The sequence below is a fragment of the Labeo rohita genome, chromosome 1, assembly GCF_022985175.1.
Source record: "Labeo rohita strain BAU-BD-2019 chromosome 1, IGBB_LRoh.1.0, whole genome shotgun sequence".
In the NCBI taxonomy this organism is placed as follows: Eukaryota; Metazoa; Chordata; class Actinopteri; order Cypriniformes; family Cyprinidae; genus Labeo; species Labeo rohita.
Genome location: NC_066869.1, coordinates 24012894 through 24039496, shown reverse-complemented (window position 1 = coordinate 24039496; position 26603 = coordinate 24012894). Strand labels below are relative to the sequence as shown.

Sequence of the window (26603 nt, the reverse complement as noted above, 5' to 3'; positions counted from 1 at the left end):
AGAAAAAAATGCCAGAATTGTGAGTTTATATCTTGCAATTCTAACTTTATAACTCTCAGTTGTAAGTTTATATCCCACACTTCTGAGAAAAACATCAGAATTCCGAGTTGGTATCACGCAATTGCGAGATTAAAAAAAGTCAGAATTGAGAGATAAAAAGTCGCAATAACAGGCTTTCATAGACATGAATATAGTGACTAAACGCTTAGAAAAAGAAAAAGAAATAAATCTAAATCATACTGTTAAGAAAGCATTAAATAATTCCAAAGTTCTCAACAAACTTTTAACCTGTTAAATGATGCATGCCACAGAAAAGAAAAAAAACTATCAGCAGCAGTGTGGGCAGTTATGATTTATTTTGTGGTTTGTGCTATGTAATGAAAAAACAATATTCAAACTCTCGTAGAATGCCTATGCACTACAAACAAGGGAGTAGTTTTTATTCATTTTTTATTTTGTGAGTGTGATCCCGGTATAACAATAAGTAACGCACAACATTTCCACCAAAACTTCTAATTAAAACCTGGAGGTATGGGTTCTAACCTGAAGAGACACAACATGCGCAAAACAGTGTGAACTGGGGTTTGACAGAATACAAGGTTTATCAGCTGCAGTATTTACAAAAGCTTAGGAATATGAGCAAAACAGCCATCAGTGGTTAATGGTTGAAGAGGGAAGGGTAATTTACAGTTCTTGTACTTGTGAAATGAACATCAAAAACTAATCAGCCTCATCTTAGAGAATACAAAAAGGTTAAAAGAAAAAAGTAAATAACACATTTGATTTGGTTCATGTTGGCATCCAGCTTAATTTTAATGTCCTCATTGTCAACCCACTCATCATAAATATTGAAACTCTAAAAGAATCAATTAAAAAAAGGCACATCAGCCAAGGTCACAAACCAGCTGCTATTTTGCATGTAAATTGACTAAAATGTTAATTTTATGAATTAGAGCAAATACATAAAAAGAAAACATTTAAAACATTGACAATAGTTAATTCCAGCAAGATTCAAGATTTGAAGAAACAGATTTAAAACACAAAAGCGCAACAGTGCAATACATCTATTAGTAATCACTGTGTAAACCCATAATGACCTTTACCAGTACATAAGTGAGAATGTTTGTTTTCTGAATACTTAGTGTCATGCTCAAAGTTGCTCTGTCTACGGTGACTGTATGCCCGCCAAACCACTGGAACTTTTCAATCCGGGGTGGTTGATTGAATTAAAATCAATGACAATCCTGCCTTGCTTTGGCTTGAATTGCCTGTAGGGCAGAAGGAAGAAAGAAAATATTACTTAAGTATGACCAAATAAAACATAAGTAGTTTGTCACTCTAGTCAAATATGAGCCCTCCTTTAAAAAAATACCTTGATAAAAGTGAGAGAAAGAGAATTCACTCCTTGTCCTCATTGTCCAAGTTGTCACACCAGTAATTCACCTCAGCACGCTGGAGTTGAGGAAACCAATTACGCACTAGACCTCGTGAGAGTGCACAAGCAGTAACCCCTCCATAAGGCAATCCCAGCAGGGACCAAGCGCCCCAACATCTCAAGAGAAAATACACTGCCAAGAAGAACCAAACCAGCAGGTGGTAAACTCCCAATTTTCCCACTTATAGCCTTGTCTTCTGCCACTGCTCCACAAAACCCGTTTTTCCCTTTTATTTTTCCCTCCTTTTCAATTCACCTACCATCTCTCCTTTTACTCTTTATTCTTTTATTAACCCCTCCTTCCCACCAGTGTGAGGTGAGCTGGATGCAGCAAAAATTTATTCTTCATCATCAAACCTCGATAACAACAGACGTTAATACAAATAAAATCTCTACTGACAGCAAAAGTATTCACAGACTTTGTCCATGAACAACCACAAAGCTTTGTCTCTCGCTCCCCTATGTTCCTTAACGCAAAGTCGGCTTCAGTTGATGCCTGAGCAAATTGATTCATCATCTCTTTCAGAATTCAGAATGCAATTCAGAATTCTGCACAGCAGTAGTGAGGTTTCAATAACACCTCTGTCCATCCTTCATTCCCACTTCATATGCAACTGAAAAAAAAAAAAAAACTGAAAACATAGTCTACTACTACAGTTCAGTGTTAGAGTCGAAGTCAAGTCTAAATCTTTTATTGGAAACATGCACGCAGTGCATAGATACTGAAATCTATGCATAGATTTTTTTTTTTTTTTTCCCCACAGCTCAAATTGTGCATATTGGGAAAAAAAAAACCAAAAACAAATGGACAGCTAAACAAACATTTAAAAAATTACTTATTATATACTGCATATAAAAGCTATAATTTAGAAGCCAACTAACTTTTTTTGTAAAACGCTTTGTTTGAAAAATGTGTACTATGTTTCTTTAAAATAAATGTCACTTGGTTTGATATTTTGTTATATAAATACAAAGACATGCATACATTTAAGAGAGGGTTAAATGTCCAAATAATTTTAAGGGCCACCTAAAAAAGAGGTTGAATTTATTTATACAACTGTTCTTTCTGGTCCTTGAATCTGATCGGCTGAGAGGAGTGGGATATTCTAGTGATATCGGAACTCCAACTGTTTGACCATTGGTATCACTCAGTTTGCGGTATTTCTCACAAGCGAGTCTCATGGCGGACACCCAAATCTGCTATAATTTTGTGAATAATACTGTTTTTGTGTTACGGAATGTAGTTTTAAGAGGTTTTTTTTCAGACAAGAATGTACTTGTTTAAACTTCAAATATACGGTTTGTTAATAAACATAACATCTATTTGAAATTTGCTTCGTTGTTTTCGGAGATGTGAGCTCCAGGGCATCAGCAGCCATTTAGCACTCATGAACCTGCCGAGAGCCGCCTTACCTCGGCCAGTTCTTCTGGAATTTGCCACCGGCTCGGATTTCTCTATAGTGGTTAAACATGAGATATAATTTGTTTGGAGTAAATCTAACAGACAGTGCGGTCATCAGAAATCACCATTAACAGATGAAAGGACAGTATGATAAAGATATTGCTTTCCTCAGCTGACATTCAAACTAATGTTTTATTGTGAATGAGAGACTGAACTGAAGAATGAATGCTGTATCAGATGCAGGTAATCACACTCGCTCTGTCCATCTCGCTCTCATAATACTCTACATAATATAGTGAGCTTTTAATGCAGTAATAAAGCAACTCAACATTCCTAGTTCTAAAGTGACATTTTCAAATTAGTAACGGAGAATTGGGTTAAGCTGTTAAATGGTCAAAAAGAGATTTGAATCTGTGGTGGAAGGAAGTACTTCTGCACAAAAGAGGGTTTTTAAAGACACTCCGTTGTCATTTTTTTATTTATTTTTATTTATTTATTTTTTTTTCCACACTTGTGTCATTGAAATGTTGTACAAACACAATGTCACACTCGTAGTTGTGCGACAGGGCTGTATATGCTTTGATTACCTACGGCCCAATCACAGCCGTGCCGATATACAGCTACTTGTCTGGACAAAAATCTCTAAAATCACGACTATGTAAAATGGATTTTAATATGAGCTTCATTAAATATCTGCAATCAAAGAGCTGAAGTCATGGAAATGCAGAGATCCAGCAGGACAAATTCATAGTAATGCTGGAAGTATTGGAGAACAACCTTCAAAAAGCGGCAGCAGGGGAATTAACCTTGCTACCCTCAAAGACAGGCAAGAGGCATGAAAGTATCTTCAAGGATTTCCTGATTTTCATCTTCAGGCGGATCTACTCCTTTTGTCTCCTCAGGCTCATGTCCCCCTAGTCCTATTTGATCTGACTCTGATGAAAGGCTTCAGAGTATATTTACCGTGCATCTATATATAGTGTGTACATACAACTGGGGAGATGAGATTTCCGTCCTGTCCGCTCTTGCTGTGGTTCCCGCTGGCTCTCTCTAACATAAAGAGGACCGTGTTTGGACTGCAAACCCCACGGAGAGTTCAGTTAAGTTTTCAGTTAACCCTGTATCTCATTAAAAAAAGAAAAAGTGAAGGACTTCTTCACTCACATTATATGTGTCTAAGGGTGTTAAATGTTTGCGTTTAAATTTTGCTCTTTCGGTCCCAGTGCTCTTGGACTTTACACTAACACCTAACTCGATACAGTGTGGGCGATGTGACCAAAATCTTATTTCACAATATGAGAGATTTATATAATATATATCACAACATAGTCGTAAACTAAGTTTTTCAGGTACAATAGGTTTAACAGTAAGAAATACTGCAGAAATAATCAGATGTAATTAAATGCAATAAACTGATTCTTTTCAAAAACAGATACAACAGTTATTCACTCAAGAGTAGTGAGTGAATGTTTTTCTTTTGTTGTTGACTAACATTAATGACACAGACAGCAGCAGGTTTATTACGCTGCTGTCACTTTAAAAAAAGATAGTCACCCAAAAATGACATTTGTGTCATCATTTACTCAGCCCCCTCAAGTTCTTCCAAACCAAAAAGTTTTTTTTGTTGAACCCAAGAATTCTTTTGAATGACGTGAGTAACTGAACAGATGATGGTCCCCATTAACTTCCATAATATTTTCTATCCTACTATATAAGTCAATGGGGACCATTAACTGTTCGGTCACCCACATTCTTTAAAATTTCTTCCTTTGATACGGTTTGACGTTCAATGACCGTGATTTTACTGGTAAAAGACTGTAAAAACTGTATACTATACATACTATATACCTACTCCCCTACTATATACGGTGAAATACTGTATTGGACATGATATGTAATTTTATGGCAGGAAAAAAAAACAAAAAAAAAAAATGTATCACAGTAAAGAATGTATAATTTACACTGAATAACCGTAAATTGACATTCCCAGAATTCCCTGCAATACATTTCACATTTGATGTTTTTTCACTGAAATAACCATGTTTTCTTAGCAGTTTTCTTCTAAATGTGTTAGTATTTAAAAGCTGCTTGTGATGGGCTTTCGTTCATCATGTGACTTTCTCAACACCACCCGCTTCACTGTATTACAAAAATACAAAACAGATTTCAGTACTTCAATAAGTTGATATGTTAACATTATATCAGTTAATAAAATTACAGTACTTGAATGTAAATTTAAGTTAAATCCATAAAACCTTAAATGTTGCTACCATATTTTTTAACAGTAAAATTCTGGCAACCACAAAACCAGTTTTTACTGTAAATTTCACTGATTTTTTTTTTTTAACAGTGCATGGAGTAAAAGGGCATATGCAGACTTATGCACCGTGCTCACTCACTCATCCCCAAGCGTCTTTTTTCAAAGGCTCACAGAAGCTTTTTGAGGCTTCAGGTCACACGTACACCCACACATCTGAGGGTCGGGCTCTGTTACAGCCTTGATTGTACAATCGTTCGGGCCAGTCAGAAGCGACAGGAATGCAAATGAAACTTCTTAATTTCCAAGCCACACACACCAACCCCTTACTAAGGTCAGACTCGAGAGACTCACTTGTACGTGATGCCCGCCAAGTTAAGAAGCCGTCTGGAGGCAGTCATTTCTGGAGTGTCATGGTATTTGTCTGACAAATAGATCACATCCTTTATACCTGTAAGGCAAAAACAGCAGAAATATAGTGTGGGTCAGACAAAAGCACACTTGCACACACACAAACAAACCGAGGGAGAAATTTTAAACAAACAGGCCCAAGGAGAACAAGGACCCAAAATAGCCTGTTAGGAAAGAACAAGAGCTTGTGCTCGGGGAGAAGGAAGGGAAGTCGATAACTTGTCGCTGCAGGCTCGAGCCAATATCAACCAATCCCAATTGAGACAAAATCTGCCCTGCTGGCGTCTTTAAAACACGTGGTGCATTTGGCAGCACCCCCACGCATCCTGCTGACTACTCGCAAGCGGCCCACATGAGGCGATTCTATAAAGGGCCCCGTTAGCCAGGCTTTACAGAGAAATGTGAGGAATCTGGTGAAACCACTTAGACTCCCTCTTCCCCTTAACGCTTTCAGAGGTGAAAAGAGAAGTCCAACATTGCAAACGGTTGCTGCAATCGCAGATGAATATACCGGAGAGAAACACACCCACCCCCCAAAAATACACAGCGTCTCCATCATGTACTTTTATCTGCACAGGAGGAGAGAAGTGCTCTGATCGAAGGCAAAATGACTTGCGCAGAGTGAATTCCACCTGTCATTAAAGGCTGTCATTACAAGCATGGGGCCTCTCCACGGTATTACTTGAACAATTTTTGAGAGGGAACAGATGAAATTACCATGGAACAGCCTGGCTATGCCATCTTAAAACCATTTTGTGGTGCAACAGGGGAAAGAAAAGACTTTGTATATCCAAGTCTCGACGGGCTATTTAAAATAAAAAGCAAATAGTCCATCAAAAAAAAAAAAAAAAAAAAAAAGCCATTCAAAGCGTTCCAGCTAAAGTCTGACGTGAAACATCAAAGAAAAAGTTCGAAGGAATTGCAAACATGCCATTTCATGAAAAGAACATGAGAATACTGCTCAAAACACTTCCAAGACGACAAGCTGTCCAACAGAAGGAAAGGCTCTGATGGAAGGTGGAGCAGAACTCTGGAGATGCTACGTTTCCAGAATGCTCTCTGGAGATGAGGTGACAGAACAGTCCCTCAGTCCCTCCAAAAACAGTCACAGGAAGTGACAAGATGGCAGCTGCTTGGGAACTGAACACTTTAATTCCTCAGAGAGAGGAGAGGCTCTAAAGCAGCGCTTGAGAAGCTGCCGTCGCCGGCACCGAGGAGCCAAAGTGCAGGGGGGACATCAGCATGGGAGCCAGAGAAAGTGAAAATGATTTGGTGTCATTTCATTCTGCGAGACTGAGGGATGGACACATTTGAACGGCATTCGAAAAGAGCAGTAACACTTTCTCACTGGAGGAATAGCTACAGAATTCGATGAAGAAACGTAATACCTGGGGGTCTTCACTTTCTTTTTTTGATGCCCTCATCGCATTTAGTGTGAAAAAATTAGATGGAGAAAGTACGGTGGAGGAGCTCTCAATTTAGCACAAAAACAGTTGTCAAATGACCGACACAGCACACATGTAAGCGGGAATCGGATTAAGGCAAATGAAAGCAGTGTCGCTGGCACGAAAATGTGCACCGACGGCACCAAAATAGTGGAGAAACCTTCATTTTAATAAATCCCTCTGGTTATAATTAAATTACGTTACAGTTTTTCCATTAGAGGAGCACAGACTGCCAATATCAAAAGGTTTATCGTGAACAAATAAACAAGATACAGCCTGGTTGCCTTTATAAGAAAATCAGGGTGGATTCGCATTCCAAGTCTACTAATATTCCCCTTTATCCTCATGTTTTTTCCATGCAGAGGCTTTTCTGTTTCCTCATATCATGGGGCTTTACAACTTCTAGTAAACAAACATGGGCATAACACCTTCAAAATGAACAAACAGCGACGATGCCCCTGACTCAATTCTTTTAAACTCAGCATTCAAACATTAAACATCCGCTTTGTTCAGCTCCATCTGATTGGCATCATCAGAGGGCGTTTTTAATGAGGTCGGACGTTCATTTTTAGCCGCGTTTTGTTGCATCCTATAGAGCGTGAGGAGACGAAAGGGAGAGAAAGTGCTGTGTGTGTTCCTTAATGATGCCGGAACATTGAGAGGAAGCTGACACCCCGCTGAGAGATGGGCCAGGGCAAGGCCAAGCATCCTGAAGATCAGACGGCATCGGAGCGTGTGTCGTGCTATCTTCAGCACACAGCTTCAGTAGGCTTTGCCACAAGAGTACATGGAGGGGGATCAGGAAAAGCAAACCAAAGAAAGAGACAGAGAGAGAGAAAGAGAAGATGAGGACAAAAAGACTTGGAGGGGAGGAGAGAGACTGGGGAAGGGGGTGTTAAGAGAGTTCAACAGATAAGAAGAGATTGAAAATAACAACAGAGCAGGGCTTGGAGAAGGAAAAATAAGAGGAAGACAACCTGTCACCATGTAGGCTGTATCTAACCAGCCAAGAAGGCTCACAAAGAAGATGGCTGCTCAAAGTGACGCCCACTGCAGGTTTCTCGGTATGGAAGGGTGACCATAGAGAACCTCTGTTTCCTCTCGTCTCATCCGTCATTTCATCTGCAGCCACATCAGCACTGGCACAAAGGCTCAAATATCTGAGCAGAAATGCTGATTCTGATGTGTGTGAAGTGCAGAGATGGAACGGAATAAACGCATAACACATGCTATGCAATCCAACAGGGGTGAAAATGAGAGGGAAAAAAGCTCAGGGTTTGTGCACATCTTTCTAATATAAATATTAAATGTGTCTGAAATGGAAAGTGCTTGTTTTAAAGCATAATTACATTAAATCTTGGTCTCACAAAATCACTGTACTGTTAGCAAGAAGACAAAGAAACTAAACTGATTTAACCAGTGTTTCCCCTGCCATTGTATTAGGGGGGCGGATGGCCCCCCCCTCCCCAACAGCACCCCCCTGCCCCCCTCAAATGTCATGTAAACTTTATTTTCTATATAGCGCCAGATCACAACAGAAGTCATTTAAGGTTACCACCATGATCTGACTAAATTGCCCTTTCGGTCTGGTCTAAGCGCCCCAGGTTCACGATTTCTGCCAAGGGGGACCCACGATTGTGCCCTCGTATTAAACAATTTATGTGTATAGACAGACAGATATTTTTTCACATAGCTACGAGAAACGTTAAAAATGGACACGCACAGGCCATGTTCACACTGTCAGTTTTAGGGATTGACAACCGCATCTACCTACAGGTGTGAGTCTCGAAATGTCCCGTTCACACAGCAGCTTACAGCGTTTTGAATACTGTCTATATGAACATGCAATGCGTTTCAAGCCCGTATTCCTTAAGAGTAACCATAGCAACAGAGACCAAAGCAATATCTAAGATAGAAACGTCCGTAAAACAAAGTATTACTGCTTTCTGACGACAAGAGTCCAATCAAGCCACGAGTTCATCCATCAGATCATCATTAACCGACAGCAGCTTTTAAATTTGAGTAGAGATCGGAGCATTTGAGACACGCGCAGAACACACAACTGACGGCAGGCAGTGGCTCCGGTGGAGACTGGATATAAAACTTTTAGATGACAAACATCTAATTTCTCCATCACTGTAAGTTACTGAAACCACACACGAAAACACGCAGCACAAGGTAGGCGCACGTTTGTGAGGAAGAGCCGCTCTCTCGTACTATATGACGGGACAGACAACTAGTTGTCCAGTCCTGTTCCGTTCACACAGTGTGTGTGTTCCAAGAATGCAGTTGTGAGTCCTAAAAATGTACGGGTGTGAGTTTGGTTATAGAATACGGTTGTAAATAACCGTACTGTGTGTGAACGTAACTGTATTAAGGACTCAAATACGGTATTGACAACCATGTTCTGCTGGTGTGTGAAGCAATACTTGCTGGCAAACACTTCTTACTGTAACAAAATAAACAATTACTTTACAAAACTGCTACAACGCAATCATGTATTCTGCTGTATTAAAGCTTTAATCAGGATAAAACCATAACAGTTATATTAAAAGCTAACATAAGCAGTAGCATTTACAAAATCACAGTGTGTCTAAAAGTATGATACAACAACAAACAAAAACACATACACATTCTGAAATGTCCTGTAAGAGCCATGCTTGCACAGGTTCTGCCGCCATCCTCTTCAATAATATTCTCTGCGTCTCATTCGGGCTCAAATTGATAAGCAATATTGATGACGGCATCGCATGTGAGGGAGGTGTAACCGCTCTAGCGGTTTAGCGAATCACAACACACTGGGCCAGCTAACCAATCTAAGCCCATTGTGTATTTCTGAGGGAGGGCCTTCACAAAACCCAGAAATCATCCGATCTTTTATCAGAGAAGCAACAGAACGGTGTAGAATAAAGGTAATTTATGTGAAAAATTATGTTTTTTTTTTTTTTTTAAACAACACATTAACACATGTTAGACTGCACCTCATTAACACAATCAAGCCTAGAAAAAAACCCAGTCAACCACCCCTTTAATATATCCATGACCATGACTGTACTTGAGGCACATAAGTAGCAAGCGGCAGTTGGGACTGTGTGAATAATCGGCTGAAAAAATTGAAAGCACATGTACGCTCTTAGTCACACTTAAGCCCGGGACACACCAAGCCGACGATTGGCCGTCAGTCAACGTTAGGCAGCGTCTGTCAGGCTAGTCTGTTTGGTGTGTTCCACAATTCGCCCCTCGTCGGGCTCACGGCAGCGGGAGTTTGTTGAATCGGTGTCGGGGCTGTCGGCGTGAATGAGAACTCTGACTGAATGTTCAGTTTACCAAATGAATCAGTGTTGGAGAATTAAAGCAAAAGTGATGAAAACAAGTAAGTAAATAAAAGCGAGACAGATGGAAGGCTGTTCTAATGTTATGCAATCTGACACAAGCATTCCAATATGCAAATATTTTCACAACATGAGCCGCTTAAGTTATCAACTCAAAATGGTAAGCAAGTGCTACTTTGTTTACGTTTCATATATTAGTTAATTCATTCATTACATTTATAGAATGCTTTTCTAAGCACTCAAAGCACTATATATTTTGAGGGGAGTATCTCCTCGTCCACCACCAATGTGCATCCACCTGGATGATGCGGTGACAGCCATAGTGCACCAGAATGCCCACCACACACCAGCTTATTGGTGGGGAGGAGAGTGATTAAGCCAATCAGTAGAAATGGGGATTGTTAGGAGGCCATGATGGTCAGAGTCCAATTGGCAGGGCAATTTTGGCCAGAATACCAAGGTCACACAGACCACAGGATGAGCTGGGGTTTTCCCAGGAGGTCTCCGATCCAGGTACTGACCAAGTTCAACCCTGCTTAGCTTTAGTGGGCAACCAGTCTTGGGCTGAAGGGTGATATGGCTGTTTTTATCTTGTATTTCTTGCTTTTGGTTTCTCCTTTTGAATGACAAATATATACTATTAAAAGCTGCTGATATAGACAGCTAAATCTTTTCATGCAGGCGCAGAAAGCCCATGTCCAGTTGGCTATAGTCTGTGCGGTGTTCAAGCAGAGCTTTTTGTCTGTACGCTGCCGGCGCGAGGCAACAACACTATCGGTTTTCATCGCCGCTAGTTCTTTGAAGTTGGCTTGGTGTGTCCTGGACTTTAGAGTCACATGTGAGACAAAGCCAGTTTAATAGCTCAACAGAGATTGCATTTTGTCAACTTAAAAAAAAAAAAAAAAAAAAAAAAAAAAAAGCTTAAAGAGGCTAAATAAATCTTTTAATCAAGTTATTTCTTACTGGAGCAGTGTTAGTGCTAGTACTGAAATTTCTTTGTTTTAAATGCATCTCTGGTGTACACTGCTATTGATTCAAAGAATTTTGACAGTAAAATTAGGACTATGCCTACGTGTCTATGTCTATATGTTCCCGATAACATACGTTTTACAGCACTGTGCATTTTTGGTGACAAGCGGTTTAATCCAATGTGTGTTAAAGACATAAACCAGACTGAAAAAAAAGAAAAAAAAAAAAAAAAAATAAGCAAAAATAACAGAACTAAACTAACAAAAAAAAAAAAAAAAAACAGTAATGGCAAAGTACATTGGCACCAAGTCAACAATATAATCTTTGTTTTAAAAAAAAAAAAGGTTTTTGCTGAAAACATAAACATTTAAATGTTGGCAATAATAAAACTTAAATAAAAACTGATTTAGGGCACATATATATTTTCGTTTGAAACGCATATTTTTCTCTCCGTTTTGGCCTTCTGATTTTGAATAGAAATAAAATGCCAATGATTTAAGTTGTAAGAAAAAGTGAAGAGGACGTAGATGAAGATGGTAATTAAAGCACAGCAGTGGCAAAGTACATGTTGTACCTTGGGTTCAACGGAGTCGGAATGAACCCAGAACATAATAAGCTCAAACCTTTTACACTGTTAACGTTTACTACCTTCAATGTAAATGAAGTTGCTCCTGTTGTAACACCTGTGGTCTGTATGTTAATCAAGTTCTGACTCTCTTTTGTCTAAGATGGTTCTCTGTGTTCCACACGCACTTCCATGCTACAATGGGTCACCATTTGCTCAGGATGTAATCATCCCAAATGGTCTAGAAACAACATAACTGTTGACTTTCTTCTTCTCTATAATAATAAAGCCATTTTGGGAAATGAGCATGATCAAACATATTGTGGAGTGGAATCTGGGTCGAGGCTATAGATTCATACAAAGAAAAGAGAAAAGGATGATCCAACCGCATATCGGCACACATGATTTACCATGATTAACCATATCGCTAGGTGCCATTCACACAGAATGCGCTTTTTGTGTTGACACAGATGTGATGCGGGCAGTGGAATAGGAAAAACGTGCAAGAAAATGTGAGTTTCTTTTCACTTGAGCGCTACGTTTAAATAATGCCTTTTCATGCATGAGATGCTGCAAGAGAAGTGAGTGCAGCAGTCAAACGGGTCTATTTTTACATAGAAAAAACAATGGAAAAGTAGCACAATCGGATAAAAAAACCTGTAAAGAACAACTACTGTATGTCTGATATTTTACGTTGACATCATGGTGACAGGCTGAAAGCTGCTGTTCATTTTACAAAATAGGCTACTGGTGTTATACCTTCAGCCATTTTGAATTTGAATTTCCTTGACGTTTGAGCATTATTTTAAAGCATTTTCCCCGTATTATTTCTTAACTTATAATATGCAGGGTTTAAATCACGACAGTCCACCACATCAATAACTAATTCAATGTGAATAAATGCAGATATTCCCTAAGAACACCCAGTAAAGACACAGTGATGCGGTCTGGACCGTGGCGCCAGCTTCCTTTGAAATATGCTTAATGATTGCACCCACGCCCGCTCCGTCCCCCTACCCCAAATGCTGCCTGTTCATATGCGCGGGAATATGTCAGGGGAGGCTGGTAAAATAATAATTAATTATTGATTATCAATTTGAATCAGTACATAATAAAGAAAACAATGCCTTAAAATGGTATCTTTAAACCGGTGAACCCCCGTAAACTTTTCAGTCCAAGGATTCAGTAAACTAATGCGTTCATGTCTGTACAGAGAAAACCCGGCCAATTTCATCAGAGATTGCGGAGAATCATGTGCAGATGCAAGTTATTCTTTTCAGCTTGCATTTGGGGCATATACCCACTTCTCCAGACACCACTACACCACTGATTTAGAGTAAGTGGCGAATAATGGTTATAGCTACTATATACAATGCAAGCACTGACGGTATAAGGATGCGCTGCTGAGGCGAGGCTCACGCAGCCTCTCCAGTAGAAATTAAAATGTGCAACACAAAGAAACTCAGCGTGATGAGATAAAAAAAAAATGAAAAGATTTGATATTTAAATTAGTCAGTTAAGCTACATCACACGTTTTGACCATCACGACTGTTCAATAGTTCAAGTTCAATAATATTAGGTCACTTACATTTTAGGTGCAGTATTGCAGACTGCTTTTGTTCTATTTCAGCAGCAAAAATAATTTCAAAGAAAGACAGCAAAACCACAGCGCATCTCTATTCATTGCTGAATAATTTATTGTTTTGAACAAATCGGTTGAGTCAAAGTTTCATTATCCCATGCACAAACATCTGATCAATCAGTCGTTTGAACGAATTGTTGAACAACTCATTGATTAGACACTTGATATCACCTACTGGCGTTTTAAGTTTGTTTTAAAAGTACCATTTCCCCCATTTATTGTGTATATTAAAAAAAAAAAATACTTAAAAAAAATCTCATAACATTATTTAATTCATTTGTATTTTTTTCAGTGTAAATTATTTTATTTGCTAACGTATAGATAACAATATTCATATTACTGCAATAGAATTTATAGATTAAATGTAGAATTTGAAATTAAAGATGAAGTATTAAGGTTAGGGGGAAAATGCCTAAAAACTGGTTAAAAAAAAAAAACTGCCCTTGAATTAAATATAAAAAACATGCAGATTTATATGTCACAGCTGATCGAAAACTGATGAGAATATTGCTTTAGAATAAATCATATTTGCAAAAAAAAAAAAAAAAAAAAAAAAAAATGCAGACATTTAAAGAATACACATTGTATTATTTTTATGAAAATAACCGATCGTTTCATAGATACGACCCTCCTTCCTCGGCTGGGATCGTTTGAAGCCGCATTTAAACTTGGAAGTTCAAAATCAGGGCACCATATCAGTCCATTATATGGAGAAAGATGCTGAAATGTTTTCCTCAAAAAACAACTTCTTTATGACTGAAGAAAGAAAGACATGAACATCTTGGATGACACGGGGGTGAGTAAATTATATGTGAATCTTTGCTTTGGAAGTGGATTTCTCCTTCAAAGAGCATCAAAATCATGTTTATTGTTTGCATTTCTGAGACTTCATTTTATATTAGAAGTAGCAAAGCAAAAGCTTTTTGCAATTACTGGATGGCAGGTCTGCAACAAATAATGTTTCACAAGTTCACACTTATATATAATAAACTGAGTAAAGATTATGCGTATTTGGCGTGCTGTCCGGGAGAGGGCTCCGAGCATGTAATCAGAGCCTGCTCGGGAAGAGGGGTCTGAGCTAGGCATTTTAGCCCGAATCCAAAGCGCTGCTTTGGTTATTTGTAGGGCTTCTCTCGTGCTGACTCAATAGGGACTGTGATTGCTGATGATGAATTGGCCGTGTTAATTATGTGTGCGTGCTCCTCCCGAAATTTGTTAATAAAACATCGCTTAGTGAAATTCAAGCATTAACAGAAAACAGCATAGATTGATCTTGAAATTTAAAAATCCATATCATTAGAAATTTAAAAACAAAAAAATGGATAGATATTACAGCACCTGTGCCTGTCTTCACAGCTGACAGATTTACCTGTTGTAGTTTATCCATCTTTTGTGCACAAAATAGGCACGGACACTAATTAAATGTCACTGTTTCAGCCAACGATTTTGGCCCTCCAAAACCATTTCACCCAAATCCGCAAATTGCTGAAATTTTGGTGCATCTCCAATTCATTTTATTAATGCGTGCTTACAAAATGAATGTCAATTATCTGTTCACCTGCAATTTGATTCCTGAACAGTAGAAGCAAAAGTATTGATTGAAAAACCAACATGCACATCATGAAACTCACACAGTCAGAAACACATTTCAGACACACTCTCACCTGCTTGAATAATGAGTTTGGCGCACTCGTTGCAAGGGAAGAGCGCTACATACATGGTGCAACCCTTGACATCTGCCGAGTTCTTATTCATAATGGCGTTCAGCTCTGCGTGGCACACTGCAACAAAATATGAAAGACCTGTTAGAAATGTTCAGAGTTCACGAACGCACATACGTGCAGCACAGAATGATGCGTCAAAGCTATGATTAACATCTTTGCTTCACAACAAACTTGGATTCAGCTTTCTTGGCTTGTCAACATTGTACCACTTCACCACAAAAAGGCTCCAGTCACCAGTTCACTGTTAAAAAGGAAAAAGATTTCAAAGCATGAGTCTGAACAGATGTCAGCTCTCCACAACATCACCCAGAAAAAGCCCTGTCTAATCACTCACTCTGCTCGCCTTAATTACGGAGAATGAATTGGCCCATCAGCGGTGGCACATTACCATTGCACCACGAAACACCAGCCTGACACGTTTATTTTGGCAGAGCTTCAGCACAAGGAAGGGAAAGAGAGAGAGGCCATGTAGTTATGATGGAAGGGAGATGTCAATAATTCACACAGATACACACACTCGTTGTGTGTTTTAACTGGAAGCAAACACACACACACAGCGGAGAGTAAACGTGTGATGATGATGGAGTACGATCAACCGTGTGAACGTGGGAGGGACTGAGCCCTTAAATCAAATTTAACATTTAATACATGTATATTACTATTAATCTGACTGGATTGTCAAGGTAGTGAAACATTTTCAGGATAAACAATCGGCGGGTAAATATTGCAGACGATTATGCTTAATAAATCAGGAGAAGCAGAAGTCGTGATCACGACTAAGATACAATTCATCTTACAGGCCCATCTGAACTGAACCAACACTGAACTGACTTGAGCTGAACAATAACACTATTATCGTTTGGAGCTACTTTACAACAGAATCAGACCAATTTCCATAATCGGTTTTGCCGTTTCCTGTTTATCACTGTGAAGCTGCTTTAACATAATCTGTATTGTATAAAGCGCTATGGAAATAAAGGTGACTTGAATTGACTAGTAAGAAAGATATTGTTATTAAGGCAGCTGCAGCAAAATAAAACACAGTATTACCATCATTCTCTTTTGCTGGAGCATATAAACCTCATCTCCTATTAGAGAATAAGGTGAAAGCACTATTATGTTCACAGGGCAAAAAAAAACAAAAACAAGTTAGGCCACTATGTGCAATACTTAGTATTTCAGCACCCTCTAGTGACACAATACTGTACAGAGCCTTCATAAAAGCAACTACAGTGGAGATCAAAACTAAAGAACAATCTACAATTTCCTAAATTTTACTGCTTAGACATTTTTTAAGTTATCCTAACAGGGGTAGAAAGGCAGTTTAAACACATTTCAGTAATAAACTGTATTCTGAAGCACAGTATAAGAACTCTGATCAAAATTAGAGAACACTTGCAGATACCTCCAAGTTATTAGTGTTAACCTCCTGGTGCTAATTTCTTTAATTATTTGACAAACCCTATTTAACTGGCAGCATTCTTCCAATTTTCACTGAGACCGCAAGATGGCTGGTCGCTCTATGGTGACTGAAACCCTGCAACAGCAGGCTTTCCAGATGAAGGCCAAAGAGATGACTGCCAATACAGAAAGAAATTGTTAATTCCAAATCTGTGATTTCTCAAAAACTGCAGTATTGCAATGATACTAATTCATTCAAGTCCCCCAAAAAGGCTAGTCATCCATGTAAGACAAAAGCACAAGAAGACAGGATAATGCAGACTCTTAATGGGGAAAAATCGGTTCAAACTGCAGCTGGAATTGCTTGCCAGTTGAATGCTGAACAGTTGAATGCTAAATTTTCATGCAAGACAATGCCCCCGTCACACTGAAAAACAGATAAGAAAGTTCCCTGAAGCCAAGAACACTAAAATAATGAAATGGCTGACCCAGAGTCTTGGTCTAAGCTTGACTGAAAATCTCTGGAAAATCCTGGGAGACAAAGTTATGGCTAAGCAACCCACTACAGTTGAACTGTGGAAGAACATGAAGACAAAAAGAAAAAGGAAAAAAAAAAAAAAAAAAAAAAAAAAAGTGACCAAGAGCACACCAGTGCAGTGTGAGAAAGTGTGAGACTGCAGTGTGTCCTGCAGTCGCAAATGTGCTGAAGCCATCTTCTTTTGTAATACATTGGTTACTGTTCTCTAATTTTGATCACTGTGATTTCCACAAAATAAAAAATATTTTGCCATGTTAGTAAAACAGTGGTATACCTACAACTAATATTCCTTCAAATTTTGAGCGATGAACATTAACAATATTTAAAGGAGAAGTCCACTTCCAAAACAAAGATTCACATGTAATGTACTCAGCCCCCTTGTCATCCAAGATGTTCATGTGTTTTTTTTCTTCAGTTGTAAAGAAATTATGTTATTTGAGTAAAACATTTCAGCATTTTTCTCCATATAATGGACTGATATGGTGCCCCGATTTTGAACTTCCAAAATGCAGTTTAAATGCATATTCAAACGATCCAAACACGGTCTTATCTAGCATAACAATAGGTTATTTTAATTAAAAATAATAAAATTTTTATACTTTTTAAATGTATACAATTTAAAGGTCGTCTTGTCTTACTGCCTGGACTGTTTTTTTCCGGTTCATGACAGTTATGGTATGTCCAAAAACTCCCATCTCATTTTCTCCCTCAACTTCAAAACCGTCCTATATCGCTGTTTTACCTTTTTTGTTAAGGGTGTTTGATCTTCTTTGCATGTTCACTTTGCAAAGACTGGGTCGGTACTTCTGCAATGATGTAGGATGATTTTGAAATGATTTTTGAAGTTGAGGGAGAAAATACGATTAAAGGTTTTCGACATACCCTAACTGTCATGAGTCAGAAAAGAGAAAGGCAAGACCAGTGTTGGGGAAAGTTATTTTTAAAAGTAATGCATTACAACACTGAGTTACTCCCTAAAAAAGTAACTAATTACGTTACTTTTTACTTTTTATGGAAAGTATTGCGTTACTTTACTTTTGCGTTACTTTTTAAATCTGGGCAGGGCTTGCTTGTTTGTTTTCAATATAAAAGGTTAGGATATTTGAAGGATAAAGAAGGATGTACGCATTATTTAACATATTTAATTATTGCAGGTTTGTGTCATATTCTGAGTTAAATTTTACAGCTTTTATTCATTTTGAGGAATACTGAATCATTTTTTTTTTGTATGTGAGATGAATTAATGCATGTTTATATTTATTCTAGAACTAACATTTTACTCCCAATTTCTCTCAGCATGGGAAAAGCGGAGCTTTTAATCAAATGGGGGGAAAAGTAACTGGCATTACTTATTTGAAAAAAGTAACTCAGATATTTTCTTGTCAATTAAAAAGTAATGCCTTACTTTACTAGTTACTTGGAAAAAGTAATAATATTACGTAACTTGCGTTACTTGTAACGCGTGACCCCCAACACTGGGCAAGACGAGCATTTGAGATTAAAAGTATTTAAATTGTATTTTTTTAATGAAAATAACCGATCGTTTCACTAGATAAGACACTTCCTCCTCGGCTGGGATCATTTACAACCACATTTGGGATCGTTTGAAGCCGCATTTAAACTGCATTTTGTGTTCAAAAGTTCAAAATCGGGGGACCATATCAGTCCATTATATGGAGAAAAATGCAGAAATGTTTTCCCTCAAAAAACAATTTCTTTACGACTGAAGAAAGAAAGACATGAACATCTTGGATGACAAGGGGGTGAGTAAATTATATGTGAATCTTTGTATTGGAAGTTGGAACTTCTCCTTTTGGGTAAAAAAAAAAAAAAAAAAAAAAAAATCAAGCATTTATAGATTGTTCTTTAATTTTGATCTCCATTGCATTTAGTATTATGTTTACACATGTATCATGTTTAGGCTTAAAGGTTTACTCAAATCTGAAAAAATGTTAGGCAGTTGTCATTCACTCCCTATAACAAAAATGTACATTGCATTGATTTACATTTAAAATTATGCACTTAGAAAGTTGTATATTGTACATAACATTTCGATTCAGTTATGCCAGTAACAGTGTTTCATGGTTCAGTACAAAGTTTTGTATATTTTTTCCACAATTTTAATAACAATTAAACGACAATTTGCGTTACGTGGAGGCAGTGCTGCATGGTTCTTTGCCTCAATGTTGTGCATTAAACAACATGTATTAAGCCTTACTAATCTTAAACCGCAAACGACAACCTAAGGATTTAGTTAATCACAGCCATTTATGACACTGCATAAATGAAGAAAAAAAAAAAAGACAATTACTCATCATAATAGTCAAAACCCTAAAACAGTCAATTAATCATCATAATCTCAATTATTTCTTAGACAGTTAATCGTCAGCCAAATTTAATAATCGTGACAGCCCTAGTTTTGCTCCACTTAGCCATGAGTTTTTTTGTTTTTTTTTTAAATAACCAACAAGACTGGACAATCACCTCATTTTAGCAACACATAGTAACATGCTGAACTAGAACACACAGTGCTAAAAAACACTCTGAACACCTAGCCAACCACTACAGCGAATAAACTGTAAACTGTCTGAAATAGTTTGGGTTTTTTCAGAACATGTAAAAATCTAGGTCTCCTATTTTATGAACTAAATACAGTTATTCTATATAAAAAATTGGTTGAAATGTCCATTTATCTGTACTTTGTCTATGCTAATACATACTTTTAATTATTTAAAAAAAAAAACCCTGTGGCACTTACATTTCATCTATCACTTCTGTTCTTGTAAACACTGCAATATAATAAATCAACTAAATACATTTTGCTTGATTACACAAGAAAGGATCCAAACTATGATCCCTTAGGACTACGAGGGACTTCCTACTGACTCTAAAAGGTTTACCTTTATTGTGCCACCCCGGTGCATTAAGAGAGACAGAGATATGCCAAATGAATCCTTTGAATAGAATTAATGTACCGTCACTCTGCATGAAATTGAACTCTATGCCTGAGCGAGCCACAATTGCAAAAATGATTTTTTTTTTTTTAATGATTTTTATATTCATAAATCATGTCAGGTATGTGTGATTTTACACTAAATACTTTCCACAAAACACATTCATTAGTGCCAAATATATGGGTAATAACAGCATAGCTCCAAAGGAGTGGACTCCCACTGTAACTTTACTGCCGATTTTACTGTTGAACAATATTCCTTTAGAAAAATGAGTGATTTATACACTTTTTAATGTTATGATTTGTAATATCAGCTTTGTTTTTATTTTCGTACTACATTTTTTCCCCCTCATCCAATATCTTGAGGACTCTGCCTCCCTTGCCTTCTCAGAGGAAACACCCCAGACCTGTGGGAGTTTTTAGTGAGTAATCAGCTTGGTGAAATTTCAAGTAATTCTCTGTCTGTGACCAGTGTTTACGAGCTCTGATGACTGATGATCTGAAAAGAACACCACTGCGCACCACTGACAGATACTGTACGGTTTACAGTCATCAAATCTCTGAAAGTTTAGTACAATACAAACTCATCATCCACAAACAGTATTCTGACGGCCTTAGTTGTATGAATTTTTGGCTTGTTGTCAAACTTACCAGACACCAGAAAAGTTCTTTAATCGTGGATTAAACGTGACTTTTCTACATAACTATGACATGAAAAACTTTCAAATACTGAAAGATGTCTAAAAAGTCAAGCCAAAACCAATTTTCTGTATTCTATTTAAATTTTGGGCCACACTGTAGAGGCCAACTCAGTTGGCTTTGTTTAAAAAACAAAAAAAGCCTGACCACTAACAACAGAAACCAGGGAAAAATACAAGTCACGAATACTTCACAGGATCATCCAAGTGCCAGACTGATAAATCCTCTCCTAGGTTTCGCACTTTCCCTTTGGCAGTACGACCCATTCAAAGTCCCGAGTTGGCATGTGCCGCCTTTAGGAACGCCAGCTCCAGCTCATTTCCATTTCTCACACTAATAGCTGCCACAAAGTGACCTTCCCCATTCCCTCACTCAGCAGCTCCACCTTTATCTCTCCCATCAGCCCCATGCAGGTGAAAACTAATCCATGACTGCCGCTAAGCGCTCAAGAGAGCATACACTTTGCCACACCGTGTTAACAGACACCATGTGCTGCGTTGACAGAGCCTCAAATCTAAAAAGCCTTTTCGACCATTGTTTAATGTGGGTGTGCACTGACCTGTCGGTGTCAAACAGAGTCAGAGAGACTGATTATTATGGGGGTAACTTACTGTTGCAGTTTAAAAGCCAAGAAACCAGGGGTCAAATGAAGTACTCACCATAGGGGTATTTGGTGTCCAGCTTGTTATCAGCACTGCGAGACCAGGGCAGCAGGTCATCGTCACAACCATTGGGCATGCCATTGTAGCCGATACCCACTATCTTGTTCTCTTGATTCACGATACAGGCACCAACCTGAAATTAAATTGAATGAAATTTGTTTTCCAAACATCTATCATAATGAAGACAGCCTAGACGCACAAGCCTGGAATTAGACTAGCGATGTGGAAGGGGAAAAAAAAAAAACACACAAAAACAAACAAACACACATTTTCAAAACGGTCTAGTGAGTCAAATAATCATAGTACACTTCATTCCACAGACTTCCATTCAAACACATGCGAATGCAGAAGATCAAAAAACGCAAGCTCACGCAAATTTCACTGTGTTCCAAAGTTCATATTTGTTGAAAATTTGCGCAAATACGTATCACGTGAAACCACATGACCAGTAATAGACTGTTACATCATGTTGTGACTTCTTAATTGAATTGAATTAAAAGAACACAAGCAGGAAAATTGAGTAGATTGAATATTTTTACATTTTGGATGCATTATATGCTGCAGAGTGTCATGTCTCATTATGCCCATTTCTGCATTTGAATTGCATAAAATGTTTCATCTAAATGGAGTACACAGTTTTTAAACTAATAAACTTGCAGGCATATTTGTATATTTGTCATACACAAATGAAATTCATGAGATTTATGTAAAGTAAACCGTACGCATTTTACATTTTTTAATACATTCAAGAGGTTCATGATAGGCTGAGAATTTTGTTTAATTTTTACTTTTTCTTTCTTTTTATTCATTTTTAGAATTAGTGCTATTGTTATGATTACTGGACTTTAATATTTTTCTGGTTTAACTCTTTGTTTACTCTCCAGAGAGTCTTCCTGCACTGGTTTGGTTCAACCTAGGACAAACCTTAGGACAAGTTCGCAAGAGGGTTTAATTTTTTATTTTTTATTTTTCCCTAAAAAAATCTAAATACAGGGTGACAGACGAATCCATGCATTTTGTCTGGTTTGAACCAAGGATTCCAACGACCTAAGACACTTTTGATCGCTGTAGTGCCCCCATCAAGGCGACTGGGGTCACTGTTGCCAACTAATTTTCAGGAAAAGTTGCTAAAGGCAGGCCGATTTGTTGCTAAAAGTTGCTAAATGACGTTGTGACGTCATTGGATGATGACGTCATTATGTAACAATGACGCAAAACTGCAAGGAATATTATTTGAAATATGTTCATTTAGATTTGTTTGTTAAATAAACACGTAATGTATTTTATTTGTAAAAGCTATATGAACAATTTTTATTATACTTTTTATTTTAAATACTACATTGGATTATCAAAATGTTACACATTTTTGAACAATTACTTTTTATGTGTTTTCCAAATAACTAGTAAAACTACAAATGATTAACAATGATAGTTTTAAGCAGTGAATTGGTAGTAAGTTAAATGCTACTCTAAGGAAAATACATAAAATATGGCACAGTATATTTCATATGTTAATATCAAGGTATTTTCCATATTAATTTTTCAACCACATATTTAAAATGACACAACGAATTTAGCAATTTTTAAAATATATTTTATAAATAGCTAAATTTGTTGCTAGGTGCTTTTTGGAAGAAAAGTTGCTAGGGTACTCTGAAACGTTGCTAAATCTAGCAACATTTGATTGGCAACACTGATTGGGGTGAGCCTTAGTGACGATGTAGACTGTGCGAATACAATCCCTCCAAGTTTTAGTTCTCTATGACTTAAGGTTTGGCCTGCCCGATCAGTTTTAGGTGTAGATTTCCAATCCTTGGGCATTCTAACAATCACAACAGTGTTTCAGCATTATGCACATAAAACCTAAAAACTGCTTTAAATACATAAATACATAACAGCTGGGTTATTATTATTATTAGTTTTTTTATTTATTTTTTTTATATCTCATACATTTTAACTAAATTTTTCTTATTCCATATTTGAACCATGTTCATATTTTTGAACAGATTTTTGTTTTTACAATTAAAAGACTGGTGCTCATTCTAAGGTTTCTGAATAAATACCAAATGTGATTTAAATAAATAAAACAAATGCAAATACTTCAACTATGCCATAGGGCTGGGCGATAATTCGATGACAATAATTATCACGGTATAATTTTCCTCGATAAAACGATATGAAGATTTTACCATTATTGTACCATTATGTGTGGTTTTAACTGTGTTTATCATGATTTAAAATGTATACTTGTTACTATGGGAGAAAAAAAAAAAACCTGGGTCAGAATAAATTTATCCATATAAAACTGAGGTTGCTACAATTTTTACAGATGTTACTGATTGATAATGAGCAAAAGTTTACCTCTGCATCCTCAAGCTACTATCAAACGTGCATTTCTAAGAGACAAAAAAAGTGATATTATTATTATCATTATCAGACAACCCAAACCTGTTTCTTGATTTGATACAATATAACACATTATGCAATAGAACATGCAGAAATTAATGTCACTATTTAGATATTTATTTTGTTGAGGAAAATGAATGGTCTGGTTTCTACAACTTTCACTTTGGAGCAAAAATCTCACTTTAAACTTGAAAAAAAATAAAGATTTGACATTTATTGTGATAATTATCAATATCGACTGATATGAAAAAAATTATTGTGACAATTTTGGCCATATCACCCAGCCTTACTATGCCACAATTCATTCCAATTTCATAAAGTCTTAACTTTTAGAAGTCTTTCATAAAAGTTAGACTACTCTGTAACAAGATACACAACACTTGTGGCAGGATGAAGAAAAAAGAAAAAAAAACAAAAAACTACAAGACTCAGTCTGGTCTGAACTTAAGTCAAGATGACCTGATGGCTTACTGTATGTTCCAGCAAGACCCATCAAATTTATCTGATGCAACACAGGTCAGCAGAGGAAGGCAAAAGGGTTTCCTGAGACGATGGATTGCTGTCAACAGTTCAATCAGCGTGAGTGAGGGGGGGAGAAGGCTGACAGAACCCGCATTCTCAGTTGACCAAAACTCTTATGTCTTAGAAACGCAACCCTTCTCCGCGCCTTTAGGAGCAATAACAGATGCATGCATGAGCTGACCGTGGATCACGCTTGACTGAACTTCAATATTACACTTAAATATCGGGAGTGTTTATATTGGCCAGGAGGTCGCAACACAGCGGGGAAGCTCTGAAACCAGAATACGTTCTTACAGTACATAGAGTGGATAAGAGGCCTGTGTCCTTTGATCAAAAAAAGCTGTAGGGTGTTTGAAGATCTTTGAGGTGTTGTAGTACCAAGCTGCTAAAGAGCTTTTCCAAGCTAATATTAATGGAAACAAATTGGTTTTAACAGTAAGAACTTCAGATCAAAACTTCATATTGATTACAAAGTCATCACATTTCAGATTGATGTATGGTCACTAAATCAACCCACATTTCAATCACTAATTCAGGCATTGGCAATCAGTCTCTAGGTACCTGAGAACTGGGGTCCTTGCTCCTCTGCGCTGATAAGAAGGCAACAGCCATGAAATACTCAGGCCACTCCAAATAGTCCTCCCTCTTCTTTGTCACACCTTCACTGTGCGTTCTGGTGGATTGAAAGAACAAATGCAATAAGGAAAAAGGCAATAAACCTTTTTTCATGACAGCACACAAATATAGACAAATCATCACTGATATAACATCTAGGGAAAGGTAGTATAATATATCATATGTGTGAACACAAAATATTTTTTCTACCTGTATTCTAAGAATACGATAAACATGAGGGCTGTATTAAATCAATTACTATATAAATAGTAATTACTATGTTACTATTTATAGCCTACATATTAAGTTTAATATGCAATTTTTAAATCATCATGAACATTTAAGTGCCAAGCACAGTGACAGACTGACATACTGGCAATGCCAACAAATCTGCCAATATTTGACCATTTCAAGATTACCAGCATTGGCTGATATTCGTGCCCACTTGGATGATAAACAGTGTTATCACTCCCCTGATGCCAGTTCAAAAAAAATCAACAAGAATTCTAATCAAATGGATTGCAAATTATTTGAAAACAGAAATTAAGATATGGTAAAAATATTCAGCATATGTGTATCTCAATTACTAAACTTAAATTTTATCTTATTTCTTACACTACGGTTCAAAAGTTTGGGGGCTTTTTTAAAGAAAAAAAAACATTAAAACAATAATACTGTACAGTGTCATTAGAATTCAAAATAGCTGTTTTCTATTTTAACATTTTAATCTAATTTATTCCTGTGATAGCTAAACTGACCTCATGGTATCACGGTATTGTGATTACGGCTCTAAAAAAAATGTAAACGTCTGGGTAAAAAAAAAAAAAAGGAAAAAAGAGAATATTTGGAACAGAGGTTTATTATTTTCTTTGATCTCTTTCTCAAATATTTGCTGAATTGTGGGCTTTTGATGTTCATGGTTTATTTGCTGCTAGACCTACTGCTGCTCTAAAAAGAAAAAAAATAAAGACTGTTAATAAAGAAGTTTATTCAACCTATATCTTTAATTACAGTTATATAATTTTAGTTTATCTTTACAGTGCTAAAAAAAATATTTTTTGTTTGTTTATTGTTTCTTGATTATATTTTTTCATGCACACACACACTTAAACATAAAAGCCAATTAATTACACTTACTTACACTTTTTAATATAAAAACATCTACTACAACCGCTAAGAATAATATCAACTAATGCAATAAAATTGATTATTTTAGTGTTGACGCACATATAGCGATAGCCGATTTTAAAATATTTATTTTTTTGTTTCTAAGCAAGAGACAAAAAAGATGTTTATTTGCTCTATTACAGACCAAACTATCTATAGCCATTTAAAATTACAGTCAACCGCTGCATTTAATCACGATCCAAACAAAAATGCTGCATACATGCAGTATAAGCAGTTTCTGATTTAAATTAAATTGTATAATTTAATAATAAACCAATCTGAAGCAAAAACAATGTTCTAACTAGCTTTGTAAAATTATACTACATAAAACATGCCTGCACGAAACAGAAAACACGAAAAATACCAACGGCACAACATTTTTTTTTTTCTTGGTACTTTACTCTCTGTGTTAAAAGAAAAACATTTATTTCAGTGAAAAAATAAGTCCAAAAATCTCA

General features: G+C 36.9%; 1 protein-coding gene across 2 annotated transcripts in view; it reads right to left on the bottom strand.

Moving 5' to 3' along the window:
• Window positions 1-433: 433 nt before the first annotated feature.
• Window positions 434-26603, bottom strand: part of dctd (dCMP deaminase) — a 30978-nt gene continuing 4808 nt past the window's right edge. Inside the window, exons 2-7 of one of the 2 annotated variants that reach the window (XR_007827792.1) lie at window positions 24925-25036; window positions 21433-21568; window positions 15123-15239; window positions 5449-5545; window positions 1373-1568; window positions 434-1268 (exon numbers count right to left, since the gene is read on the bottom strand). Coding sequence is in view for 1 of the 2 variants with exons in the window: in XM_051110157.1 (XP_050966114.1) it covers window positions 1166-1268; window positions 5449-5545; window positions 15123-15239; window positions 21433-21568; window positions 24925-25036 (565 nt within the window). In the remaining variant the exon portion in view is untranslated. The remainder of the gene's footprint in view (window positions 1269-1372; window positions 1569-5448; window positions 5546-15122; window positions 15240-21432; window positions 21569-24924; window positions 25037-26603) is intronic. The other variant, XM_051110157.1, reaches the window with a different exon arrangement.